Below are 22,992 nucleotides of genomic sequence, written 5' to 3' on the forward strand. Positions count from 1 at the left end.
TTTCAATGTTGATTAATGTTCACTGTCCCCTTTCAAAAATAAAGCAATTGAAAGAAAAAAAAAAATTGAAGTGATGGATTCTGAACATTTGAAATTTAGCATTTAAATGTTTTTCAGTTACATGGTTGTTGTTTAGTAAATGGCTCCCTGCCGACACTGTATTGTTCCTCTTTATATGGATGAAAAAAAATGTTTTGCGCTGGTCAGGGGTTACTTTGCTTTAAGAAACACAATTCAAAGGGGGTACAATATTGAAAAAAGTTTGAGAACCCCTGCTCTATAGCATCGTGTTTGCGTTTCCACAGCAACAAGGAGTGCGGATTTTTGTGATGCTGTACAAGGAGGTGGAGTTAGCGCTGGGCATCAACTCGGGATACAGCAAGAGGACGCTGCTGAAGCTCCACCCCAACATCAAGGTGAGTGTCCAGGTGTGTTTGCACACGTTGTATCGTACGTGCACGTTCCCCCTGTCTCAAACGGAGTCTTTTCTTCTCCAAAAGGTGATGCGTCACCCAAACCACGTCTCCTCCACCGTCTACCTGTGGGCGCATCACGAGAAGATCATCATCATCGACCAATCGGTGGCCTTCGTTGGAGGGATTGACCTGGCGTACGGACGATGGGACGACAGGGAACACCGGCTGACGGACATTGGGAGCGTTACACGCTCACAGTTGGAACAGGTCTCTCTCTCACACACACACACACACACACACACACACACACACACACAGACTGACGTTAGTGTCACTTGATCATTGTCCAACATGTAATGAGGACAGGACACATGCCCTCTGCTTCTTTATTTCTCTCTCGTGCACATACACACACACACGCACACACACACACTCTCTCACACACACACACACACACACACACACACACACACACACACACGCACACACTTCTACATTTACAAGAGGAGATACTCTAGGTAAATAGGGGAACTATTTTAACTAACCAACCAATATCGGCATGAAACTTCCCCAGTAGATTACTGACATTAAGACACACAGTGTAGTAAAATAAATGTTTTCTTTCTACTATTCTGAAAGTAGACATGTTATGGAACTATATCTATTAAAATGTATCGTCACAAAGCTTTTCATGATAGCTTGACATTTGGGAGATTAATGATTTATTATGTCCGCGAAGGAGGTCATGTTTTCGGGCTGGATTTCTTTATTTGTTTGTCTGTCTGTCATCAGAATTACGGAAAAACTACAGGCCCAATTTTCATGAAATATGGTGGAAGGGTGTAGCATGGGCCGAGAAAGAACCAGTTCCGTTTTTGGGCGTATCTGAATGCGAGATGGGTGTTTGTGATGCATTCATGTGGTGTCTGAATATTCATTAAAATAAGTGCCCAATTGGGAAACTTCTAGGGCTGCTCCCTCTTAGTCGATTAGTCGACTAATCGGTCGTTTTGGTCTTAGTCAACTTAGATTTCTTTAGTCGATTAATCAGGTTTTATGCTTTTTTCATGCTGAATGACTTATTTCCAAGAAACGTACGAGCACATCTCTGGTAAACACAAGAATTAAAGTGGTGTTTTGCATGTCTCTTTGCGGAGAAACTCACAGAGAAACTTACAGATCTGTCGATTAAATCAACTAATCGATCAGTCGATACAATTGAATGAGTGTTAGTCGACTAAGAATTTCTTCAAGGTCTGTAGTGTAGTGAAATTCTATTATGCCTAGCTCCAGAAGCAACTATCATGTAGAAAAAATAGAATAGAATAAAACTAGAATGGCACGTGGCACGCAAAGACCTCCGCCAAGGCCAAACACCCCGGTCTTGCAATGTTAACGAAAATTAAAAATGATTTTTGTATCCGCTCTGTGATTCTGATCTGCTCCAAAATGTCTGCTCCGATTCATAATTAAGTATATTTTGCATGGAAAAAAGTCTCAATTTCCATCTATTAATGAAATTAGCTTTTATGTTGACTCAACCCAGATTAACGCTGACCTTGTTTAAATGATTCTCAGGCTGAAGCGGCCTCTTCCAACATGGCTGCCCCCGCCAACATGGCTGCCCCCGCCAACATGGCTGCCCCCGCCAACGGCAGCGGTGGCGTTTCCTCAAGAAACGGGAAAGGCATTTTCACTGTAACGGACTCGGTGGACCAGCCCAGGCTGAAAGGCGTGGGGAGGATGAGGAAGAGCAGGTTCAGCATCAGGAGACACCTGCAGAAACATGGGCTGGCCCACGCTGACAGCGACAGCGACCTGGAGAGCGAACAGAGTGAGTCTTGGATTAATTTAACATGTTTTAGATAATAGTTATTTATTTGTGTTGCTCGGATGTATTGGAGCAGAAAGGTTTTCTTGTCATTATTACCTTTTGTTCAGTGCTTCACAGGTAATCCTTTGCAGCAGGTGAGTGGTGAGGTTGGCAGCCATGTTGGCGCTCCTGTAGTCTCGCATTGCCAGACCCTCCTCCACAGCCCTGCACAGGAGGGTCTGTCTAGTCCACACAGCGTTCCGGGATGGGAGAAAAACGTGCTCTGGTTTATTTGCATTTCTTCAAACCAATCACAATCGTCATGGGCGGCGCTAAGCACCTGACACATGTATGATGCCTCTGCAAAATCTGCAAAAAAATAAGTTCCTCTGGAAGGAACTTATTTTGGTGGAACGTGTGTACGTTCAAAAGTAGGTTTTAGTCGTGCAACAGAAAACTCAGATTGGACAGATAGTCTAGCTAGCTGTCTGGATTTACCCTGCAGCGATCTGAGGAGCAGTTAACCATAGTCCTCGGAGGTTAGAACGCCAGCACAAAGAAAGGGGAAGGTACCGGATATTCGGTCGAAAAGAGTGAAATCTGGCGGCATTTCCGGCGGCAACGGAGCAATCCTGGAGGTGGAACGTCGTGGATATAGACTTGAGCTCCTGTGTCCATGCTCGGACACGTTTTGGCTAATGTGCTATCAAAATATCTGTTTAAATACAAATATGAATGATCGAATAAGATTTTGTCTTCATTCGGCTCCTTTCCAATCATGGATATGTAATGTTATATAGCAAATAAATGGTGGTTCGACGACAGACCGTACTTCTGTTCTTCACAATAAAACGGCATGCTTCAACAACTCCAAGTGATGCAGTAAATGCTCCTTAATTTACACTTTGAATATAAAGTTAACCGCCACCTGAGCGTTGCCCAACCATGCTAACTGCTTTCTCTCATCAAAGTCACTCTCGTACACTAATTAGTCATGAAAATGTCCATGTACGTATGTGAAAATGAATATGTAAATTGTTAGATTTGTATAAATAACTTCTGTTTGCACTTCGGGGGCGATCAGCTGGAAAAAAGCACCACGAAAAGAAAACTGCGTCAGACAGGATGTTTCCGGATGCGGCCAATAACCGCTAACGTTATGTTTTTAGAACAACTGCGTTGACGTCGGCAAAACGTTATCAACAATTTAATTTATTTAAGTGAGATTTCAGTGGTAGGAGGACTGGCTCGTGGCAATGAAGTAAATCAGGGCAGAACCTGCTTTTGTGCAGATAGCAAACACATCTGAATAGCTCACGAGCTAACGTGCAGGCTAACTTTTGAAGTTGAAGCATGCAGTTCTGTCAAACTCCAAATTTTCCAAAGTTTTCAACCAGGTTTTCAACATGGTTGGTCTTAGCTTACAGTGTTGACACTTAGTGATTATAAAATACTACTTACCAAGAGTAATGGAGCAGACCTCTAGCCGTTTCAGGTATTATAAAATGTGTCCAGAATGCCAGAACATAACCTCGAGGAGGATTTGGCTTTCCAGCTCCGGCTAGCAGTGTAGCACTCAAGATCGGTCTTGGTCTCAAGAAGGTCTCGGTCTCGTCTCAGAATCGACCGCATTTTTACTCGGTCTTGTCTCGGTCTCGGATAAAGAGGACTCAGGATTTTACTTCAAGACCGGTCAAGACCACAACTGAAGGGATTTCGCAACATGTGTTATTTATGCCTATGGGTTAAAACTTGCATATCTCGGTCTCGTCTTGGTCTTGATACACTCTGGTCATGGTGATGACTTGGTCTCGGTTTAGGTGGTCTCGACTAGTTTTAGTTTGTAGCAGCGATAGCCTCCATGTGTGCTGCTGTCTCAGTGTTTGTGGCCACTCTGTTCAGGTTGGTCCAACAGCGTCAGCAGCCAACACAACCTGATCCCCAGCAGGCTGGCGGAGCTGAGGACGGCCGCTCCTATTGGCCAGTGTCAGGCTGGTGAGTTGGCGGCGGTAGTGTTGCTCGCCTCCCAGTTTGCTTTGCTGTGGTTTCAAACTGCATTGAACGGCCTTTGGTTGTCTGTGTGCGAGTTTGAAGTTTTTCTTCCTCCGATGTGTCAAAGGTCGATTCAGAAAATGTGTCTTCTCATCTTCTAATATCTTTGATATCTATCTTTTAATGGACATGAGCAACAATTTTGTAGTAAATCAGACTCCACTACCTTTTCTTTTTTACATAATTAGTCAGTATTGAAGCACTGAAAAGGCTTTAGATTTGTGCATAGCAGCTACAAAAGATGTGGTTGATAAATCTATAAACTGAAGCAGAAAATGACAATTTTAGTAATCTATTAAATGTTTTGGGCCTTTCTGTCAAGCACAAATGTGAAATATCTGCTGGTTTTATTCCAAACGCCGCTTAAAAACCGCAGCAGTGCCGATGTAGCCTGAGAATGTGTTGCACAGACATTAAGCAGAGCTGCAGCCTGTAGTCTCTTTGTCTCTGTGCTGGCACACGGCACGTGTCACTGCTGCAGTAAAACCGACGCCGCAGGTTTTTATTAGCTGCTGTTTGTTTGCCAGGCTCATCTCTGTTTGTCCTGATGTGTGATAGATGGGAAGTGTCAGACATCAACGTGAGGCAAACAGCCGCTACCATAAACAAATGAAGTCAGATGAATTTCATGGAGAGAAAAAAACACCCCTTGTTTTTGTTGTTTTCTTTGATTACCCTCCAGTTACTCCCATCGTTTATTTAAATGTATTTCAGGTAAGTAGAAATGATTGAAACGATGCGATTTCAATTTGCATGTCTCTGCACTGCTCTCTGAGTTTTTATAAATGTCTCCTGCGGTTCTGTCTTCCCTCCAGCTGCTGTTTTATTTCTGTAAAAGCGCTGTCAAAGCGTGTTCCAAACACCGGTGTAAAACTGTCAAAGTCATCGTGGTACAGACAGCGTGCTGTAAACAGATTACACCCTGGCACAGTTGCTTCACATCCTCCATTTTAAAGGAGGAAATGGTGTATTTTGTTGGGGACTATTGTCAGCGGCGGATATATCCACGTTTGGTGCTCTAGTGACAGTGTGGGAACGGAGTCAGAATAACCTACAGTATGTGTGTTTAAGGTGATGAAGGAATATGTGACCCAGTGCGACAGTGTGGCTCACTGATGTGTTTTAATGGCACAGAGGAAGAAGAGATATCAAGGCAAGGCGAGGCAATTTATTTATATAGCACAATTCAGACACAAAGGCAATTCAAAGTGCTTTACATAAGCATTCGTCTTGCATTGCCAGACCTGTCTGGCTACACCACAGATGCATTCTGGGAGAGGAGAATAGGAGATAGGATAAAAAAAAAAAAAACCTTCTGGGTTGCATTTCTTTAAACCAATCACAAACCTCCGGACGCAGTGCCGGTAGCTGGCAGTTTATTCCAGATGTGCGGTGCATAGAAACTGAAAGTTGCTTCTGCATGTTTGATTCTGAAGCTGGAGACGGTGAGCAAGTCTCAAAACTAGGTTCATACATATATGGACCCTCATTGCTGCTACCGTGGAAGTGTGGTGATATTTTGAGCTTTGTTAGTGGCGTAGAAATAGAGATTTCTTTTTACTTTACCCTCTTCCCTGACGACTAGCATTATAAGCTAATTAGCGGTTTGCGCTAAAACTGGTCACATTCGATTAGCATGAAAACACATCCCAGAAAACGGTCGACTTGGTACACATGTGTTATTAACCACTAGGGTCATTTTGCACCGGAATTGTCCTTTTTAAGATCTCAACTCTGATCGCTGCATCAGAAAGACCCAGCTCTGCAGCAGGAACTTTTTCAAGGGCCAGGAACTAAAACCTGGACTAGGCTAAGTTTCTGGAAATGTTCCTGCAGTGAGGACTTGTCTTAGGAAGGTAGTGATTGTAGTTTTCATTGCATTGTACTGCTGATAATTAACTGCCTCTTTTTGTGTGTGTGTGTGTGTGTGTGTGTGTGTGTGTGTGTGTGTGTGTTGTGTGTGTGTGTGTGTGTGTTTGTGTGCATGTGTTTTAGGAAGCGGCTCGATGCGCAGTCTACAGACGGGGGTCGGGGAGTTGTTTGGAAACACGCGGTTCTGGCACGGAAAAGACTACTGCAACTTCGTATTCAAGGATTGGATTCAGCTGGACAAACCGTTCGATGGTGGGCACATTACTACGCTCATGGTCTCGCGTTGCCAGACCTTCCTCCACAGCGCTGCCGAGGAGGGTCTGGCTAGTCCATACAGCATTCTGGGATGGTTTATTGGCATTTCTTTAAACATATCATAATCGTCTTGGACGGTGCTAAGCGCTGGACACGTGTATGATGCCGTTGCAAAGTAGCATCAGGAAGGAACTTGTTTGTGTTTCCAGCTTCGTCTCCTGGCTAAAGTTAAGCCCTTCCTTAAGAGGCACGATCGAAAAAAGGCGATTTATGCTTTTGTTAGTTCAAGGTTGTATTACTGTAATACTCTTTATGTTGGAACAGACCTCCATGTCACGTCTTCAACTTGTGCAAAATCGGGCCGCCGCTCGCTTTTTACCAAATACATCTAGACGTGCACATATCACTCCCGTTCTCTACACTCTACATTGACTCCCTGTGCGTTTTTAGAATAGATTTTTAAGATTTTATTGTTTGTTTTCAAGGCCTTAAATGGTCTGGCTGCAACAGAAAACTCCGATTGGACGGATAGTCTAGCTAGCTGTCTGGATTTACCCTGCAGAGATCTGAGGAGCAGTTAACCATAGTCCTCACAAATCCACCGGAGGGACATCATTATTAAGCTCACAGTTTAACCGGGGAATCTACAGAAGAGTGGAGACGATTTATTTCCCCTCCTGTTTTATTCACATTCCTGTTTCTGCTGTTTTTTTAGACTTCATAGACAGACACACAACTCCCAGAATGCCTTGGCACGACATCGCCTCGGTGGTTCATGGGAAAGCAGCTCGAGATGTGGCCAGACACTTCATCCAGCGCTGGAACTTCACTAAGGTCAGAGGTCATGCTTGCTGCCCTTTCTTAGACCATCAGTCGACTCATCTGTCTTTTTGTTCTTTAGTCGATTAGTCATTTTTTATGCTTTTCCATGCTGAATGATTTCTTTTCCAAGAAATGTATGAGCACATCTCTGGTAAACACAAGAAAAAATGTTACGAGTGGTATTCGAAGTAGAATATATTTAATCGAGGACAGCTCAATAGCATACTAAATAAGGGATTAACATAGTGACAAGACTCCTGCAAAATGTTGGGTTTTCTGTTACAGAGTCCTTGAGTAAGATACAAGCGTACAAATATTAAGTGATGTAATTAGATTCATGGAAGAAACAACTGATAAATTAGGGCTGCATCTAACGATTAGTTTTACGGTCGATTAATCTGTTGATTATTTTCTGGATTAATCAATTCATTGTTTGGTCTCTAAAATGTCAGAAAATTGTGGAAAATGTGGATCAGTGTTTCCCTAAAAGCCCAAGATGACGTCCTCAAATGTCTTGTTTTGTCCACAACTCAAAGATATTCAGTTTACTGTCACAGAGGAGAGAAGAAACTAGAACATTTTAACAAGTTACAATCAGAGAATTCTTACTTTTTTTTAAAAACACAAAATGATAAAATGTATCATCAAAATAGTTGGCGATTAATTTAATATTTGACAACTAATCGATTCATCTTTGCAGCTCTAAGATAAATGGAATAAACAACAGTGTCTGCGTATAGAGAGAAATCTGTATATATGAAGAGTGTCTGCGTCTTTATCTTCACAGCGTGCTGCACGGTGAAAAAAGGGAATCTTGCTGTGCGTCACTTTATAAGATGACCCCAATTTAACTCTTTGGTGTGCTTGCTCTGATCTGACTCTGCAGCCGTCCTGTGTCGACTGAAATATTTTCCCTCTGTTGCTCCGAAACGGACGTAAAAATATCTCACTTTCTCTGTAGTCTACTGTTAGCTAGCTACCGTAAATGTAGGCTACTTTTAAAATGCCGTATTTTCCCCTCTGGGCTCACCAAAACGGACGTAAAGGCATATGAACCGTTCACTGCACGTGATCCCTAGGTGACTAAGGTTTACTTATTATATATTTAAGTACTTTAAAACGTTAATATATTGTTAAATTTAAATAATTTTCAATTTAAAAAAGATGTCATTTTTTCAGTTTTTCAAGAATCGGTTTAGGAATCGGAATCGTTTTAAAAGTACTGGTTCGGTAGCCTAGAAATCTAGACGCACCCTAGCGGCAGCAAATGTAATTTGCAGCCAGGGGGGGTTTAGCAACTTTCCGTTGGCTTGCGAGCTGGAAAAACCAAACTCTGGTCAGGCCAATCACATCGTGTATAGAGTCGGTGGGCGGGGCTTATATATGCTGCTGGGAACAGAGGCGTTCTGGAAGACTTGGAGTTCAGCTTTTCTTTGAGAAAAGAACAAATAACGGCACTGAAGTCATTCTTAAAAAAGGAAGATGTGTTCTGAGTTTTGCCGACCGGATACGGCAAAAGTTTAATATCTATCAACTAGCTCCGCTACCTTCTTCGTTGCTCTGATTGGTTCTAGCGCTATCCTATTACGTGCAGAGGGAATTTGAAAGACAACCGTTCATCCCGCCCCTCGGATTGAGCCCTTTCAATGGTGAGTTCCCAGACCCAACATCTGGATGTGGGTCTGGCTTGACAGGCTACCGGTTCGGCATCGGAATCGTAAAAAAGTCCAAACGATACCCAACCGTACATCTACGTCGCTGGAGGAGAAATTTCAGCGGTGCTCTGTGTGACCTGTGTTTCACTCTTTCCTCTGTTTCTCTCCCAGCTCGTGAAGGCGAAGTACAGTTCTCTGTCGTACCCGTACCTGCTGCCCAAGTCTCACACCACGGCAGGAGAGCAGCGATACCTAGTCCCCAACTGCGTCCCCACCAAAGTGCAGGTTGGTACCGTTGAAGTTTCATGTGTTCAGTTCACCCTGCAGCCATCTGCCTCTTTACTTATTTTTTTTCTAACTTAACCCTACACAGTCATGCACTTCATTGTTCAGTTCATTGTGACTGGTTTTCAGTTCTGGACTACATTGTAAGCCAGTTTAAGTGTGCGATATGTTCACACTGGTACCTCACGTCGTGGAAACGTGCATGCAATTTAACCCTTGTGTTGTCCTCCGATCAAATTGCCCAAAAATAACATGGATAGTTCCGTACACAAAACTGTAATTATGCATCAACATACGTTCCTCTGATCTTAACTATTAACTAAAAAAAACAAAAAAATTCTGTTTTTTTTAACTAAAAATGTAGGCATTATTTAATGTGAATTAGGTTTATTGACCCTGACTTCCAAAAATAAGTGTAAAACTAGTGGTAATAAGTTGGAATGAAGTTGGCTAAGAAGATGTAACACAGAATTCGGTGATAATTTATACTTTATGCTTTATAAAACGGGCAAAAAAGAACGGGTCAGTTTTTAAGAGATGCCTCCTCCATCATGCTCATAGCTTCTCAGAGATCCCTCCCCCATCCTCGCTCATAGCTCCTCAGAGATCCATCCTCCATCCTTGCTCATAGCTCCTAAGAGATCCATCCTCGCTCATAGCTCCTAAGAGATCCCTCCCCCATCCTCGCTCATAGCTCCTCAGAGATCCATCCTCTATCGTGCTCATAGCTCCTAAGAGATCCATCCTCCATCCTCGCTCATAGCTCCTAAGAGATCCATCCTCCATCGTGCTCATAGCTCCTCAGAGATCCCTCCTCGAACTTCGCTCATCGGGGCCGGAATAAGAGTTTTGAGACGGCCTTCACGAAGGAGGGCCAGAGAGACTATCGGTTCAAGCGAGGAGATATCAAATAAGAGACTTGTGAAGCAGCCTAAGCATACTCAAAGATGTCAGTATAGACCGAATCACCGTGACGTCGCGCTAACACAAAAATCCCTTCCATGTGTGATGACACTGTATGTGAGATCGGCAAACTTGTTTATTGTCATGTTCATAATCATCTGTTGTCTCTGTTTTTCTTTGCTAGTGTCTTTTTACAAACCAACTCTAGCAGGCATTTTAGATGGCATCCTCTCTCTCCTCCCTTTCCTATCCGTCTCCTATATCTAATAAAAGCCCCAAAAATAAATAAATAATAATAAAAAATTAGTAGTATATCCAGCTGTTCAAAATGCAATGCACCATGGAAACTACCCTGCCTTCCAATACCCATAATACCTTTATACTATGGTACGCTGGTTTTAATAAGAAGCTGTTAGAAACTCACCCGTTTCGAAAGCACCTTGTCCTGTAATGTGTGTTGTGCATCCTGTGTAGTTTCTATTTGAGTGCTTTACTTCTGTGGTTGCTTTTTATTTGGTAGTTTTTATTATTATTATTATTATAGGACGTACTTTGTAAGGGCAGCAGCAGTACATACTGAAAGTAATAAAGAAAAAGTATGCGATTTGGATCGCTGATGAAAACAGATTGGTGAGAAGGCTTTAGGAGAAAGTACGGAATCTTTTAGTAAAACACTTCAAGCATACAACACCATATTTTTCCAAAAGTTGTCTGCTTGTGTACATCTTGTATCATTATCTTTTGGGACAAAACCATAAAAGTAATGTTAATTTCTTATTTGCTAACGCAAGAAAAGTCTAGCTTCTCTTTTACTTTTACATTACTGATTTAGTATGTTGTTTAGAATTATGTCAGAAAAGTATTTTGTTTTGTTGCTCCTCTCCAGTGCAGAAATAAGTGGTGTACTATCACATTGAATAGTCTCAGGAGCCAAACACAAATATTTTGTCGAAGATGAAACTAGCTTTCCTGTTTGCAAATTGAAGCTTTTATTTACACAATTGTTTTCTTGTCGTCCCTCCCAAACTCGCTGGTCTCCGTTCCCTCAGATCCTTCGCTCGGCCTGTGACTGGTCCGCTGGCATCAAATACCACGAGGAGTCCATCCACAACGCCTACATCCACACCATCCAGAACAGCCAACACTTCATCTACATAGAGGTACTTAACTAAAGCACCATCTAACAGCAGCATGTGCTGGTCCCACAGTTTAACCACAGTTCTACATGACTTCCCAGCTAGTTTCTCTGCCATATACAAGCTCCCTGGGTTTTGTTGGCCTTTTACTTGTTTCAGGGATCTTTTCAACAGGTAACACTTTGTATAAACTGCTTATTCCTTAGTTTGTAGTTAAGCAATTGAAGAATGAATTTTAGTCTGACATGCAGAAGACATTTGTTTTTGTCATTTTGCAGCGTGGAAATGTGACTCAAGACCAGAACAAATGAAAGTTGTTGTTCATTTATAAACGTGTGTGTGTGTGTGTGTGTGTGTGTGTGTGTGTGTGTGTGTGTTGCAGAATCAATTCTTCATCAGCTGTACAGACAACAAAACCGTTTTCAACAAGATAGGAGATGCTATTGCAGAGCGCATTATCAGGGCATATAGGTAAAACACACACACACACGCACACGCACACACACATATTTAATTAGAGTCACACACACTTTGTAAACTTTTGCATGGCTGCTGTGTATATTAAGCCTTACCTTGAAATGATTGTCACACGTTGTCTCTGTGCATGTGCTCTCTGGCTTATCATGAAATGATTTACCAGAAACACAGAGCCTGTGCACGTACACACACACCCAACACACACACACACACACACACACACACACACACACACAGTGTATGGAACTAATAGACTGATTTTGTATCATATTTCATGTTTGACTTTGGTCTCTGTGAAGATTAATTTAAGTATTTTCCTATTTTATTTGAGTTTATCAGAGGACACACATCCTGCACTAAACGCAGGAAAACAAAAACACACACACACACACACACACACACACACACACACACTTCAGTATAAACAATCCAGGGTGGCTTTTCTAAATGTCCATCTGTCTTGTTTCTCTTAGTGTCAGTGATATAGCGGAAAACATTGTTGAAACGAACATGCTGGTTGGGAGTGTCTTCTTCTGTCTTCAGTTTCTCTGCTCTCTCCGTCTCTGGATGAATCCGTTGCGTTGTAAAACCTGGTTATTTAGAAGGTCGTTAACGATTGTATACTCAGCTCGGACAAACGGAAGCGTCCGCTTCCTAAACTTCCCAAACAAAAGATAAGAGCCGGACTGGTGCGCTGCGTCAGCCTCAACGACCCTGTGAAAGTGGTGTGGTGCTTCTTATTCGTTCTGATATTTAGTCCCTCCAGAAAAACGTGATTATGCGATCGCGTAATTCAATGTATAATCAACCAAAGTCCACATATTTATGCGGGGGGGGGGGTCGCATTTTTTCAAATACGCCGCACTTTTGCCGCATAAATTGCAGATTTCCATGCAAAATATGCATGATTTCATAATCCCCGCATTTTTGTTGCAAAAAAGTCACACATATATCTTAGCAGAAAGTTGACAAATGTTGCGTTTACTTCACACAAGAGCAGCTATTTTCCCCTTCTGCCATGGGAACGTTATGAAGTGACATAATAACGTGACATGAACATCATCAAAAGCAGGGTTTTGGGGAATCACTTTTTTTTCTCTTTTCATCAAACCGCAGTTTTTGCAAGTTCCCGCAATTTAATCGCATAAATTGCATAAATATCATATAGCATATTCCATCGCATTTTTTAAGAAAACGTGCCGCATAATCAAGGATTTTTGCCCACAACAATCACAAAAAAACTCATTTTTGGACTGGACATCTGAGGAGTTGTTCTCGCTCCTCCAGTCCTCACTGTGCCTTTTGGTTTTGGACTCCTGCTTCAGCTGTCAAATAAATAAATATGTTAATAATGTCGTCGCTGTCTGGTTTAAAATGTTTTTAGGGAGGGTAAAAGGTACCGAGTGTACGTGGTGACGCCGCTGCTGCCGGGCTTCGAGGGAGACATCAGCACCGGAGGGGGCAGCGCCCTCCAGGCCATCATGCACTTCAACTACAGGTGTGTGTGTATGTGTGTGTGTGTGTGTGTTCTTGTTTAACTACATTCATGGGGTCCAAAAACCAGGAGTCCAGTGTACTTGTGGGGTCCCGACAGCTTTGTGGGGCCCAAAATGCTGGACCCCACAAGTTTAAAGGGCTGTTTGAGGGTTAAGACTTGGTTTTAGGATTAGGGTTAGAATTAGGTTATGGTTAGGGTGAGGGTAAGGGTTAAGGTTAGGCATTTAGTTGTGATGGTTAAGGTTAGAGTAAGGGTTAAGGTTAGGCATTTAGTTGTGATGGTTAAGGTTAGGGTAAGGGTTAAGGTTAGGCATTTAGTTGTGATGGTTAAGGTTAGAGTAAGGGTTAAGGTTAGGCATTTAGTTGTGATGGTTAAGGTTAGGGTAAGGGGCTAGGTACTGCATTATGTCAATGACAGGTCCCCACAAAGATAGTGAGACGCACTGTGCGTGTGTGCGTGCGTGCGTGCGTGCGTGGATGTGTGCGTGTGTGTGTCTGTTACGAGAAAGCTGCCATGAAGCCATCTGCTGTTTGAGTTTGGTTGTTGAGGGTTAGTGGAAGGACTCAGTGATAGATTACCACCACACCCTAACTGTTTAACAACAGTGCTGTAAAACCTGTGTGTGTGTGTGTGTGTGTGTGTGTGTGTGTGTGTGTGTGTGTGTGTGTGTGTGTGTGTGTGTGTGTGTGTGTGTGTGACACTGTGCCATTCCTTTCGATGCTGCCAGTCATTGCCTGTATTCTTGAGTAAACACTGGATCGGCCCTCCCTGGTCAAACACAGCGACACGCAGAGGCTTGTATTGTGAGGAATGTGGATGTGCGGCTCATCCCTCTCTCTCTCTCTCTCTCCCTCCGTCCCCTGCAGGACCATGAACAGAGGAGAACACTCCATCATCTCGCAGCTCCGGAGAGAGAGTAAGTCAGAGAAACTTGTGTTTCCACTGTTGGACTGTGAGCTTGTGGGCCGATGTTGCCCTGGCTGTATGCAGCCACATTTTTACCATACATTTTTTTGTTAGATCTTGGTGGTTTTTAACTCTATTAGTTGTTGTTTTTTTTCAAATTGCTAAAACACAATTTTGCAAACTAGGCTGGTTTTATCAAAATACTTAACACAATTCACAAAACCACACACCCAAACTCCAAAATAACTCATATATATATCTTGCAAAATGAAGCACTGCGACCAAAACTATATATAGCATCAAACTTTTGCACCAAATGGCGCACACGTCATTCATATTACCAGATTTGTGTCCGACCAGCTACACACTGTTGGGCGTAATGAAAAGCACTCTCATCTTTAGTGCTTTGCCGTAATACTGTAGGTGTTGAAACATTATAGGTTCAGTTAGTATAAAAATTACATTCTAAATTCTAAATATTATTTTATCAGAAATTTTATAATTTCAAAGGTAGTTAGTTCAGATACTTCCCTATGGTTTAGATTATTTTTAGAGACACACACACACCCGCATTCACGGGTCCTTGCTACGGTGGAAACCCGATGACAAGACAAGAGGCTTTTGATTGACAACCTAGATGTCCCCCGTATGTGAAATACACAGCACACAGAAGATCTTTACAACCAAACAATTACAATTGATTACTCAAACTCGGACAGCCACTTCTGCCTTGGTCACAGAAGCTTCCGCTCAGCTGGAGAATCAAAGGCCCGCTTGTCAGATCGGTCCCCGGGGTTGCTGCAAACAGCACGGTTAAAGAGGAGGCCACCACTTCCCCTTTCGGGGTGTCCCTGCTCACACGGGTAAAGTGGAGAAAAAGGAAAAACGTCTTCTAAAAGGGCAAAAAAAGACTTACAAGGTTTTATGGGTCCCCTTGCTCAAGACGAACACAGGTGGTTTTATTTTATTTGAAGCAAAAAGTTAACAAGAAAAAACAAATAAGAAAAAAAAAAAAATGAATAAATGGAAAAATGAACTAAGTTCAATCACTCAAAAACGCTCTTAAGACACAGGATGTCCCAACAGCGAGGGTTCAGGTCAAGAGAGGTCAGAAAATAAGCCCAAGAGCGCCAGATTTTGGCCAAGCACCCATTTTTATATCTACATTTCTTGGGGTTCAACCCTCCTATCCCAGTGAGGTGTGTTTTACCATTTTATTGGATATTCGTAAAAACATCTCATATGACGATGTTTCCTATATGCATATGCACTCTACTATCAAACATACAATCTAACAGCTCAGCTCATCACCAGGTCAACACAGACATCTTTCTCTCCCGGGTGTATCTAAGGCACTTCCTCTTTCCAGCCGCAGGTTCAAGCAGATAGTTACACAACACACCTTATCCATTTGTGGCCTTTTGCACATACTTCCTCTCTAGGCTGCAGGGTCATAAGGGCAGCTACACACAGTAATTCACACTAAGATGTCTCTAAGCATGTTTCATAATAATATCAGTAACAACGACGTTTAGCATGATTATATTTCTAAGCAATCATATAGTTTTAAAAGCGAATCAACACCCACAAACCAAAGTCAAAAGCAGTATTATAATTTCAAGAGCATAAATATATTTTAGCTTGTTTTTGGGTTAACTTATATCCGAAGCATAAATATATACTCATCTGTTCTTTGGATTAATACAAATACATTTCAAAAAGCAGGAGTATAGTTTTAGCTGTTTTTTTGGGTTTTCACACACTCTCATTCAACAATAGTCTATTTTAAACGTTAACATAATTTATCTTTTAACTAACAATAATAGGACTAATAGCAACAATAATAATTATAACCATAATAGGACTTAATCAGTAATATTCAGTGCAATTAGCCTACATCTTATTTGATTGGGGTGTAAGGGACCTGGATAATGGATAGGGGGGGCGCTGGTCCCAACAAGGTTGAGAATCACTAATGTAGATGAAGATATAAAGCACTATCTGTGCAAGAAAAATGCTAGAAATATATTATATAAGTGTTTGTGCTCCGTAAAGCCATCCTGCTGGATATATAAAGCCTCTGTATGTACAGTTGGGGGGGGGATACAATATAGGAATCATTTATGAAACCTTTGATTTTAGTCTGTTATTAAAGCTCAGCTGAATCCAACAATTCTGACCCACATGCACCCACACAAAACCACATATATGACAGAAAACACATGCATGAGCCCAAAATAAACGACATGCTCATCACCATTCTTATATTATGGTCTGTTTTTTTAGATCAGTTGTGCCTTTAATCTCCCGGCTGGGACGATATGCGTTGGTCCCAATTTGATTCTTTCACCATACGTGGGTGCTTTTGGATTTGTGTTGCGGTTTTCATTCATTGTGATTCTACAAGTATTGAGTATTGAGATTTTCTTTTCCTTCTTTGACAAAACCTAAAGTTAAATGATACACTTCTAGAGACAATGGGCCCCATTTTAACGATCTAAGCGCACGCCGTGAATAGCCTCTCTTGGGGCAGCGGGAAGTGATCGCGCCATTGACCAACAAAAACCTGGTCTCAAGTCAACAACGCAGCATTTCGTTGTTATTTTAACGCATGCTTCACCTCGTGGTGTTTTGTGCGGCACAGTGCTCGCGCGCTTTCACTTCACGCACGAGCAGATCAGTTTCTAATCCTGAACGTCTGTCCTTCCTGCTCAGCAAATCCTCCATCATAACAGCAATGCTCCGAGGTCCAAACGCGCCTGACTTTTAAAGGGAATGGGAGATGATCTCTGATTGGTTGATTGCATGTTACGCCCAAAACACACTTTCCAGTTTTCGCTAAGCTAGCTACCACTATAGCTCAATAAACTCCCCACTGGAAGGGTTTCAGGACAAGTACGGCGGATACAACTCAAGCCACTTTATGAACTTTTATTGCGCACACATAACACATAAGCATCTACACACTAGGTAGCCTGATTGCTACCGCTATGCTAGCCTGTCAGCTTGTTAGTGATGTTAGCAAGTTAGTAAGTTAGCAAGCCAGGTTGTAAACCTGTAATGAAAACACAAACACAAAACCCAGAATTAACCAATGAAATTATACAATCATACGATATTAATATTTGGTTTGAATTACTAGCCAACTGCTAGTTTATAGTCACTCACCGGCAAGGCGCACCAGTCCTGACCATTAATTGAATGAAAAAAAACCAGTCTGGTGACCAGGAATGATAATAAAACAAACCTGTAACCTGGCATGATTATAACATATATGAAATACAACATAAAACACGCCTGCATTTGGAATAAGGTAGTAAATGTATACACTTATTTTCTCAAATACTCCAGAACATAATCACATATATATATATATATATATATATATATATATATATATATATATATATATATATATATATATATATTACAGGCCAAAGGTTTGGACACACCTTCTCATTCAATGTGTTTCCTTTTTATTTTCATGACTATTTGCATCGTAGATTCTCATTGAAGGCATCAAAACTATGAATGAACACATATGGAATTATGTACATAACAAAAAAGTGTGAAATAACTGAAAACATGTCTTATATTTTAGATTCTTCAAAGTAACCACCCTTTGCTTTTTTTGATAACTCTGCAAACCCTTGGTGTTCTCTCAATGAGCTTCATGAGGTAGTCACCTGAAATGGTTTTACCTTCACAGGTGTGCCTTGTCAGGGTTAATTAGTGGATTTTTTCCCCTTATTAATAAAAAAACAAAGGGTGGCTACTTTGAAGAATCTAAAATATAAGACATGTTTTTAGATATTTCACACTTTTTTGTTAAGTACATAATTCCATATGTGTTCATTCATAGCTTTGATGCATTCAGTGAGAATCTACAATGTAAATAGACACGAAAATAAAAAGGAAACGCATTGAATGAGAAGGTGTGTCCAAACTTTTGGCTTGTACTGTGTATGTATGTATGTGTGTGTGTGTGTGTGTATATATATATATATATATATATATATATATATAATGTATATATATAATGTATTATGTTGGCAGGATCATTTAAAAGGCAACCGACTACATTTTTTACCGTGGTGGCAGAAATTTTGCCATGGTGGGCCGCCACTACAAAATCAACATAGAGGAAACACTGCCGCAACCCAAATCCAAAAGCACCCATGTATGGTGAAAGAATCTAATTGGGACCAACGCACATCGTCCCAGCCGGGAGATTAAAGGCACAACTGATCTAAAAAAAACAAACCATAATATCAGAATACAGATGACCATGCTTTTTATTTTGGGCTCATGCATGTGTTTTCTGTCATATATGTGGTTTTTTGTGGGTGCATGTGGGGCAGAATTGGGTTTCAGTTGGATTCAGCTGAGCTTTAATAACAGACGAAAATCAAAGGTTTCATAAATGATTCCTATATTGTAGGTCAGACATACTGTACATGCCCTCCAGCTGTACATACAGAGGCTTTATGATTTTAGTATTTTTGGAAAGTTTTCTTAGTTTTAACTTCTTACTTCAGGTTTATTTTAGTACTTTATGAATATGAACGTGCAGAGACTCCAGATCTGTTCTTATGAATGAAAGAAAAGACAATAATGCCCTCTAACTGTCGTTCGTCGCGCACCTGGTGATTGAATGAACTGAAAACTTAAATTCCAATCTGTGCTGCCACCGATCTCCTCCTCCCGTGTTGGGACCCTGACTGTGTGTTTGTGGTTTCCAGTGGACGACCAGTGGATCAACTACATCTCCTTCGCCGGTCTGAGGACTCACGCCGAGCTGGAGGGGAAGTTGGTCACCGAGCTCATCTACGTCCACAGCAAGATGCTCATCGCCGACGACAACACCGTCATCATCGGTACTTTTCGTATTTTCTGTGGCCACTTCGCTGACTCCGATATGAGAAGCCACCTAGGCTAGAATTAAATACTTCACATACATACTGTAACCATAAGTCCTTTGATGAAAACATTGACACATTTTTAAAGAGCTAATAATTGATGCGCTTTGTATAAGCTGTCCTCTAAAACAAAGGGGAAGGGAAGCGTAGATTTTTGTAAAAATGGAAAACCTCTTCTATTGGAGGATAGGATAATTTCTCCCATGCCTTTTTACTTATTTAATGCCTCAAACATGTTCAAAAACACACACACACACACACACACACACACACACACACACACACACACGTACACGAAAAATGGTGGTATGATTGTGCATGCTAAATTGCAACATTTCTCTATGGAGTTCTGGTAGGTTTAACAAAGGGAAAATAAGTCCCTACCCTCAAACTACAAATCATCTCTTAAAATTATTCATTTATACAACTACACACACACACACACACACACACACACACACACGCAATCAGGTTGATTCACACCCAAAATCCCGTTTCTTCCTCTTTTCTTTAACTTCTGTAACTTCTTATTTTCTCTCACACACACACACACTGAAGTATTTCAAGTCATCCTCTTATACTTCTGCACTTTAATTCTCTTCCACGGTTCTTTCATCAGTAATTAATGACAATCCTGAGATTATTTAAAGTCACTTTATAAGTACAAACGGCGGAGAAGATATGAAAGACATGCTGGCATCTCATCACAGTACGGAAGAAATACCATGACAATACTGTATGGATTAGATATCCTCATTAATACAGCTGTTTAGTGTACGTCTCAAAACACACCCAGCCACTAAATGTGTTTGCAATTGTGGTAATTAATAAAAAGGTAAAATCGAAGTAAGTGAAGCACCAAAAAAAAGGGCATTGAAATAGGCTATACATATATATATATACATAAACCTTAGAAATTATGTCAAAAAAATCTCAGGAAACGGGCAGAAAATCACAAGTCGTTCATAAGTTCCACAACCTTGAGCAGAAAAGATCTAATCAAGTGTTTAGTACCAGTATACAGTGGGGGAAATAAGTATTTGACCCCTTGCTGATTTTGCAGGTTTGCCCACTTACAAAGAATGCAAAAATCTACAATTTTAATCATATGTACATTCTAACAGTGAAAGACAGAATCCCAAAGAAAATTCCAGAAAATCACATCATATGAATTTATTAAAATTGATAACCATCTGATGAGGAAAAACAAGTATTTGACCCCCTGGACAAACAGCAAGTATTCTGGCTCCTACAAGCCAGTTAGTCTTTCTTTAAGACACAGCCCCAATCCGAACCAATTATCTACATCAAATACACCTGCCTCACCTCGTTACCTGTATAAAAGACACCTGTCAACACCCAAACAACCAGCATCCAACTTCACCACCATGGGCAAGACCAAAGAGCTTTCTACGGACATCAGGGACAAGATTGTTGATCTGCACAAGGCTGGGATGGGCTACAAGAGAATCGGAAAGCAACTTGAGAGAAAAGATCAACTGTCGGTGCAGTTATCAGGAAATGGAAGAAGCACCACACCACCGCCAACCTCCCTCGGTCTGGGCCTCCACACAAGATCTTGCCTCGTGGGGTGTCCCTGATCATGCGAACGGTGAGGAATCATCCCAAAACCACAAGGGGGAACTGATGAATCAACTGAAGGCAGCTGGGACCACAGTTACAAAAAAACGCTTGGTAACACACTACGCCGTCATGGATTGAAATCCTGCAGCGCACGCAAGGTCCCCCTGCTCAAGAAGAAACATGTACAGGCCCGCATGAAGTTCGCCATTCACCACCTGGACGACTCAGAAGAGGCCTGGAAGAAGGTGATGTGGTCAGATGAGACCAAAATAGAACTTTTCAACTTGTCGTGTTTGGAGGGCAAAAGAACACAGAGTACAACCCAAAGAACACCATCCCCACCGTCAAGCATGGTGGTGGCAACATCATGCTTTGGGGGTGCTTTTCAGCCAAGGGGACGGGACAACTCCATCGTATTGAGGGGAGGATGGGACGGGGCCATGTATCGTGGAATTCTGGACCGACATCTCCTTCCCTCAGTGAGAGAGCTGAAGATGGGTCGAGGATGGGTGTTTCAGCACGACAACCACCCTAAGCACACCGCCAAAGCAACAAAAGAGTGGCTGAAGAAGAAGCACATCAAGGTTCTGGAGTGGCCTAGCCAGTCTCCAGACCTGAATCGATTGAAAATCTTTGGAGGGAGCTTAAAATTCGAGTTGCCAGGCGACAACCTCGGAACCTGAATGATTTGGAGGCTGTCTGCAGGGAGGGTGGGCCAACATCCCTGCCGAAATGTGCACAAACCTTGTCACCAACTATAAAAACCGTTTGACATCTGTGCTGGCCAATAATGGCTTTTCTACAAAATATTAACATGCTGTTTGTCCAGGGGGTCAAATACTTGTTTTTCCTCATCAGATGGTTATCAATTTTAATAAATTCATATGATGTGATTTTCTGGAATTTTCTTTGGGATTCTGTCTTTCCCTGTTAGAATGTACATATGATTAAAATTGTAGATTTTTGCATTCTTTGTAAGTGGGCAAACCTGCAAAATCAGCAAGGGGTCAAATACTTATTTCCCCCACTGTATATGTATATATGTATGTGCAAGTGCAGTATTCAGTGTTGGCCTTTCATACCGCTGATGTCCATATAGCTGCTTGAATTCCTCCATTACAAGATTAAAAGATGACAGACGTAATGAAATATTCCGCTGACACTGACTGAACATGTATAATAGAGGAGTAGGAAACAGGAGCTGTAGAGACAGAGAGAGACAGTGATAAAAACCCTTTATATATATAGTAGCCACCCTTTGCTTTTTTTGATAACTCTGCAAACCCTTGGTGTTCTCTCAATGAGCTTCATGAGGTAGTCACCTGAAATGGTTTTACCTTCACAGGTGTGCTTTGTCAGGGTTAATTAGTGGAATTTTTCCCTTATTTAATAAAAAAGCAAAGGGTGGCTACTTTGAAGGATCTAAAATATAAGACATGTTTTCAGTTATTTCACATTTTTTTGTTAAGTACATAATTCCATATGTGTTCATTCATAGTTTTGATGACTTCAGTGAGAATCTACAATGTAAATAGTCATGAAAATAAAGAAACACATTGAATGAGAAGGTGTGTCCAAACTTTTGGCCTGTACTGTATGCAGCGATGACGCAGTGGATATGACACATGCCGTTGGTGTGGGAGACCTGGGTTCGATACATCAACTAGTGTGTCCTTGAGCAAGGCACTTAACCCCTAGTTGCTCCAGAGGTATGTTACCTCTCTTACTTTGGATAAAAGTGTCACCTAAATGACATATATCGTAATGTAATGTAACATGCCTACAGAAACCATGTTAAATTCAGACTCAAACTACCCATTGGAAGATTTAATCAACACCTTAAATGAAAAGTATGACTATAATATTGCATTGAATTGAGCGAGATGTTTCTGTTATTTTGTCCAGCGCCTGTATACGGTGGCCCTAAAAATAAATCTATAAAATATTAAAGAAATCATTAACTTTCATACCCTTTATTTGAGAGTGGAGATGTGTTTTGGAGTAATTCATTCCAATGTTAAATATTGTATGAACAATATGAACAATACAGTATGTTTTACTTATGATGTATTCATATGTTTCTTTGGAGTATCTGATGTTATGTATTTTCCTATCATTCATCTACTTCTTTATTTGCATAAATATATGTTTCTGTTTATATATGACAGCACAGAACGCATTCAGCACCCAACTAATAACCAAAAAGCAAGCAAAAATAGACCATAGACAAATATTAGACTCTGGTGCTTCACTTATTTAGAATATAGACTCTGGTGTTACGTCATGTTAGATGACCTAAAACTAAAATATACATAAAACTAAAATATACACGCGTACATAAACATCCTGATGTTGATCTATGGAGGTGTGGAGAGAGTCTGAGTTGTGGTGCTGCAGCG

The 22,992-nt window shown here is 41.3% G+C and overlaps 1 protein-coding gene across 2 annotated transcripts in view; it reads left to right on the forward strand.

The window, feature by feature from the left end:
• The window catches only part of pld1b (phospholipase D1b), a 79,766-nt gene that overhangs the window by 51,946 nt on the left and 4,828 nt on the right, over positions 1-22,992 (forward strand). For both annotated transcript variants that reach the window (XM_028569913.1, XM_028569914.1), the window contains exons 13-23: positions 306-416; positions 501-683; positions 1,995-2,250; positions 6,277-6,405; positions 7,124-7,242; positions 9,057-9,170; positions 11,123-11,233; positions 11,592-11,680; positions 13,071-13,184; positions 14,051-14,100; positions 18,833-18,967. In XM_028569913.1, coding sequence (XP_028425714.1) covers positions 306-416; positions 501-683; positions 1,995-2,250; positions 6,277-6,405; positions 7,124-7,242; positions 9,057-9,170; positions 11,123-11,233; positions 11,592-11,680; positions 13,071-13,184; positions 14,051-14,100; positions 18,833-18,967 — 1,411 coding nt within the window. The remainder of the gene's footprint in view (positions 1-305; positions 417-500; positions 684-1,994; positions 2,251-6,276; positions 6,406-7,123; positions 7,243-9,056; positions 9,171-11,122; positions 11,234-11,591; positions 11,681-13,070; positions 13,185-14,050; positions 14,101-18,832; positions 18,968-22,992) is intronic.

The sequence above is a fragment of the Perca flavescens genome, chromosome 22 (assembly GCF_004354835.1).
Source record: "Perca flavescens isolate YP-PL-M2 chromosome 22, PFLA_1.0, whole genome shotgun sequence".
NCBI classification, from domain to species: domain Eukaryota; kingdom Metazoa; phylum Chordata; class Actinopteri; order Perciformes; family Percidae; genus Perca; species Perca flavescens.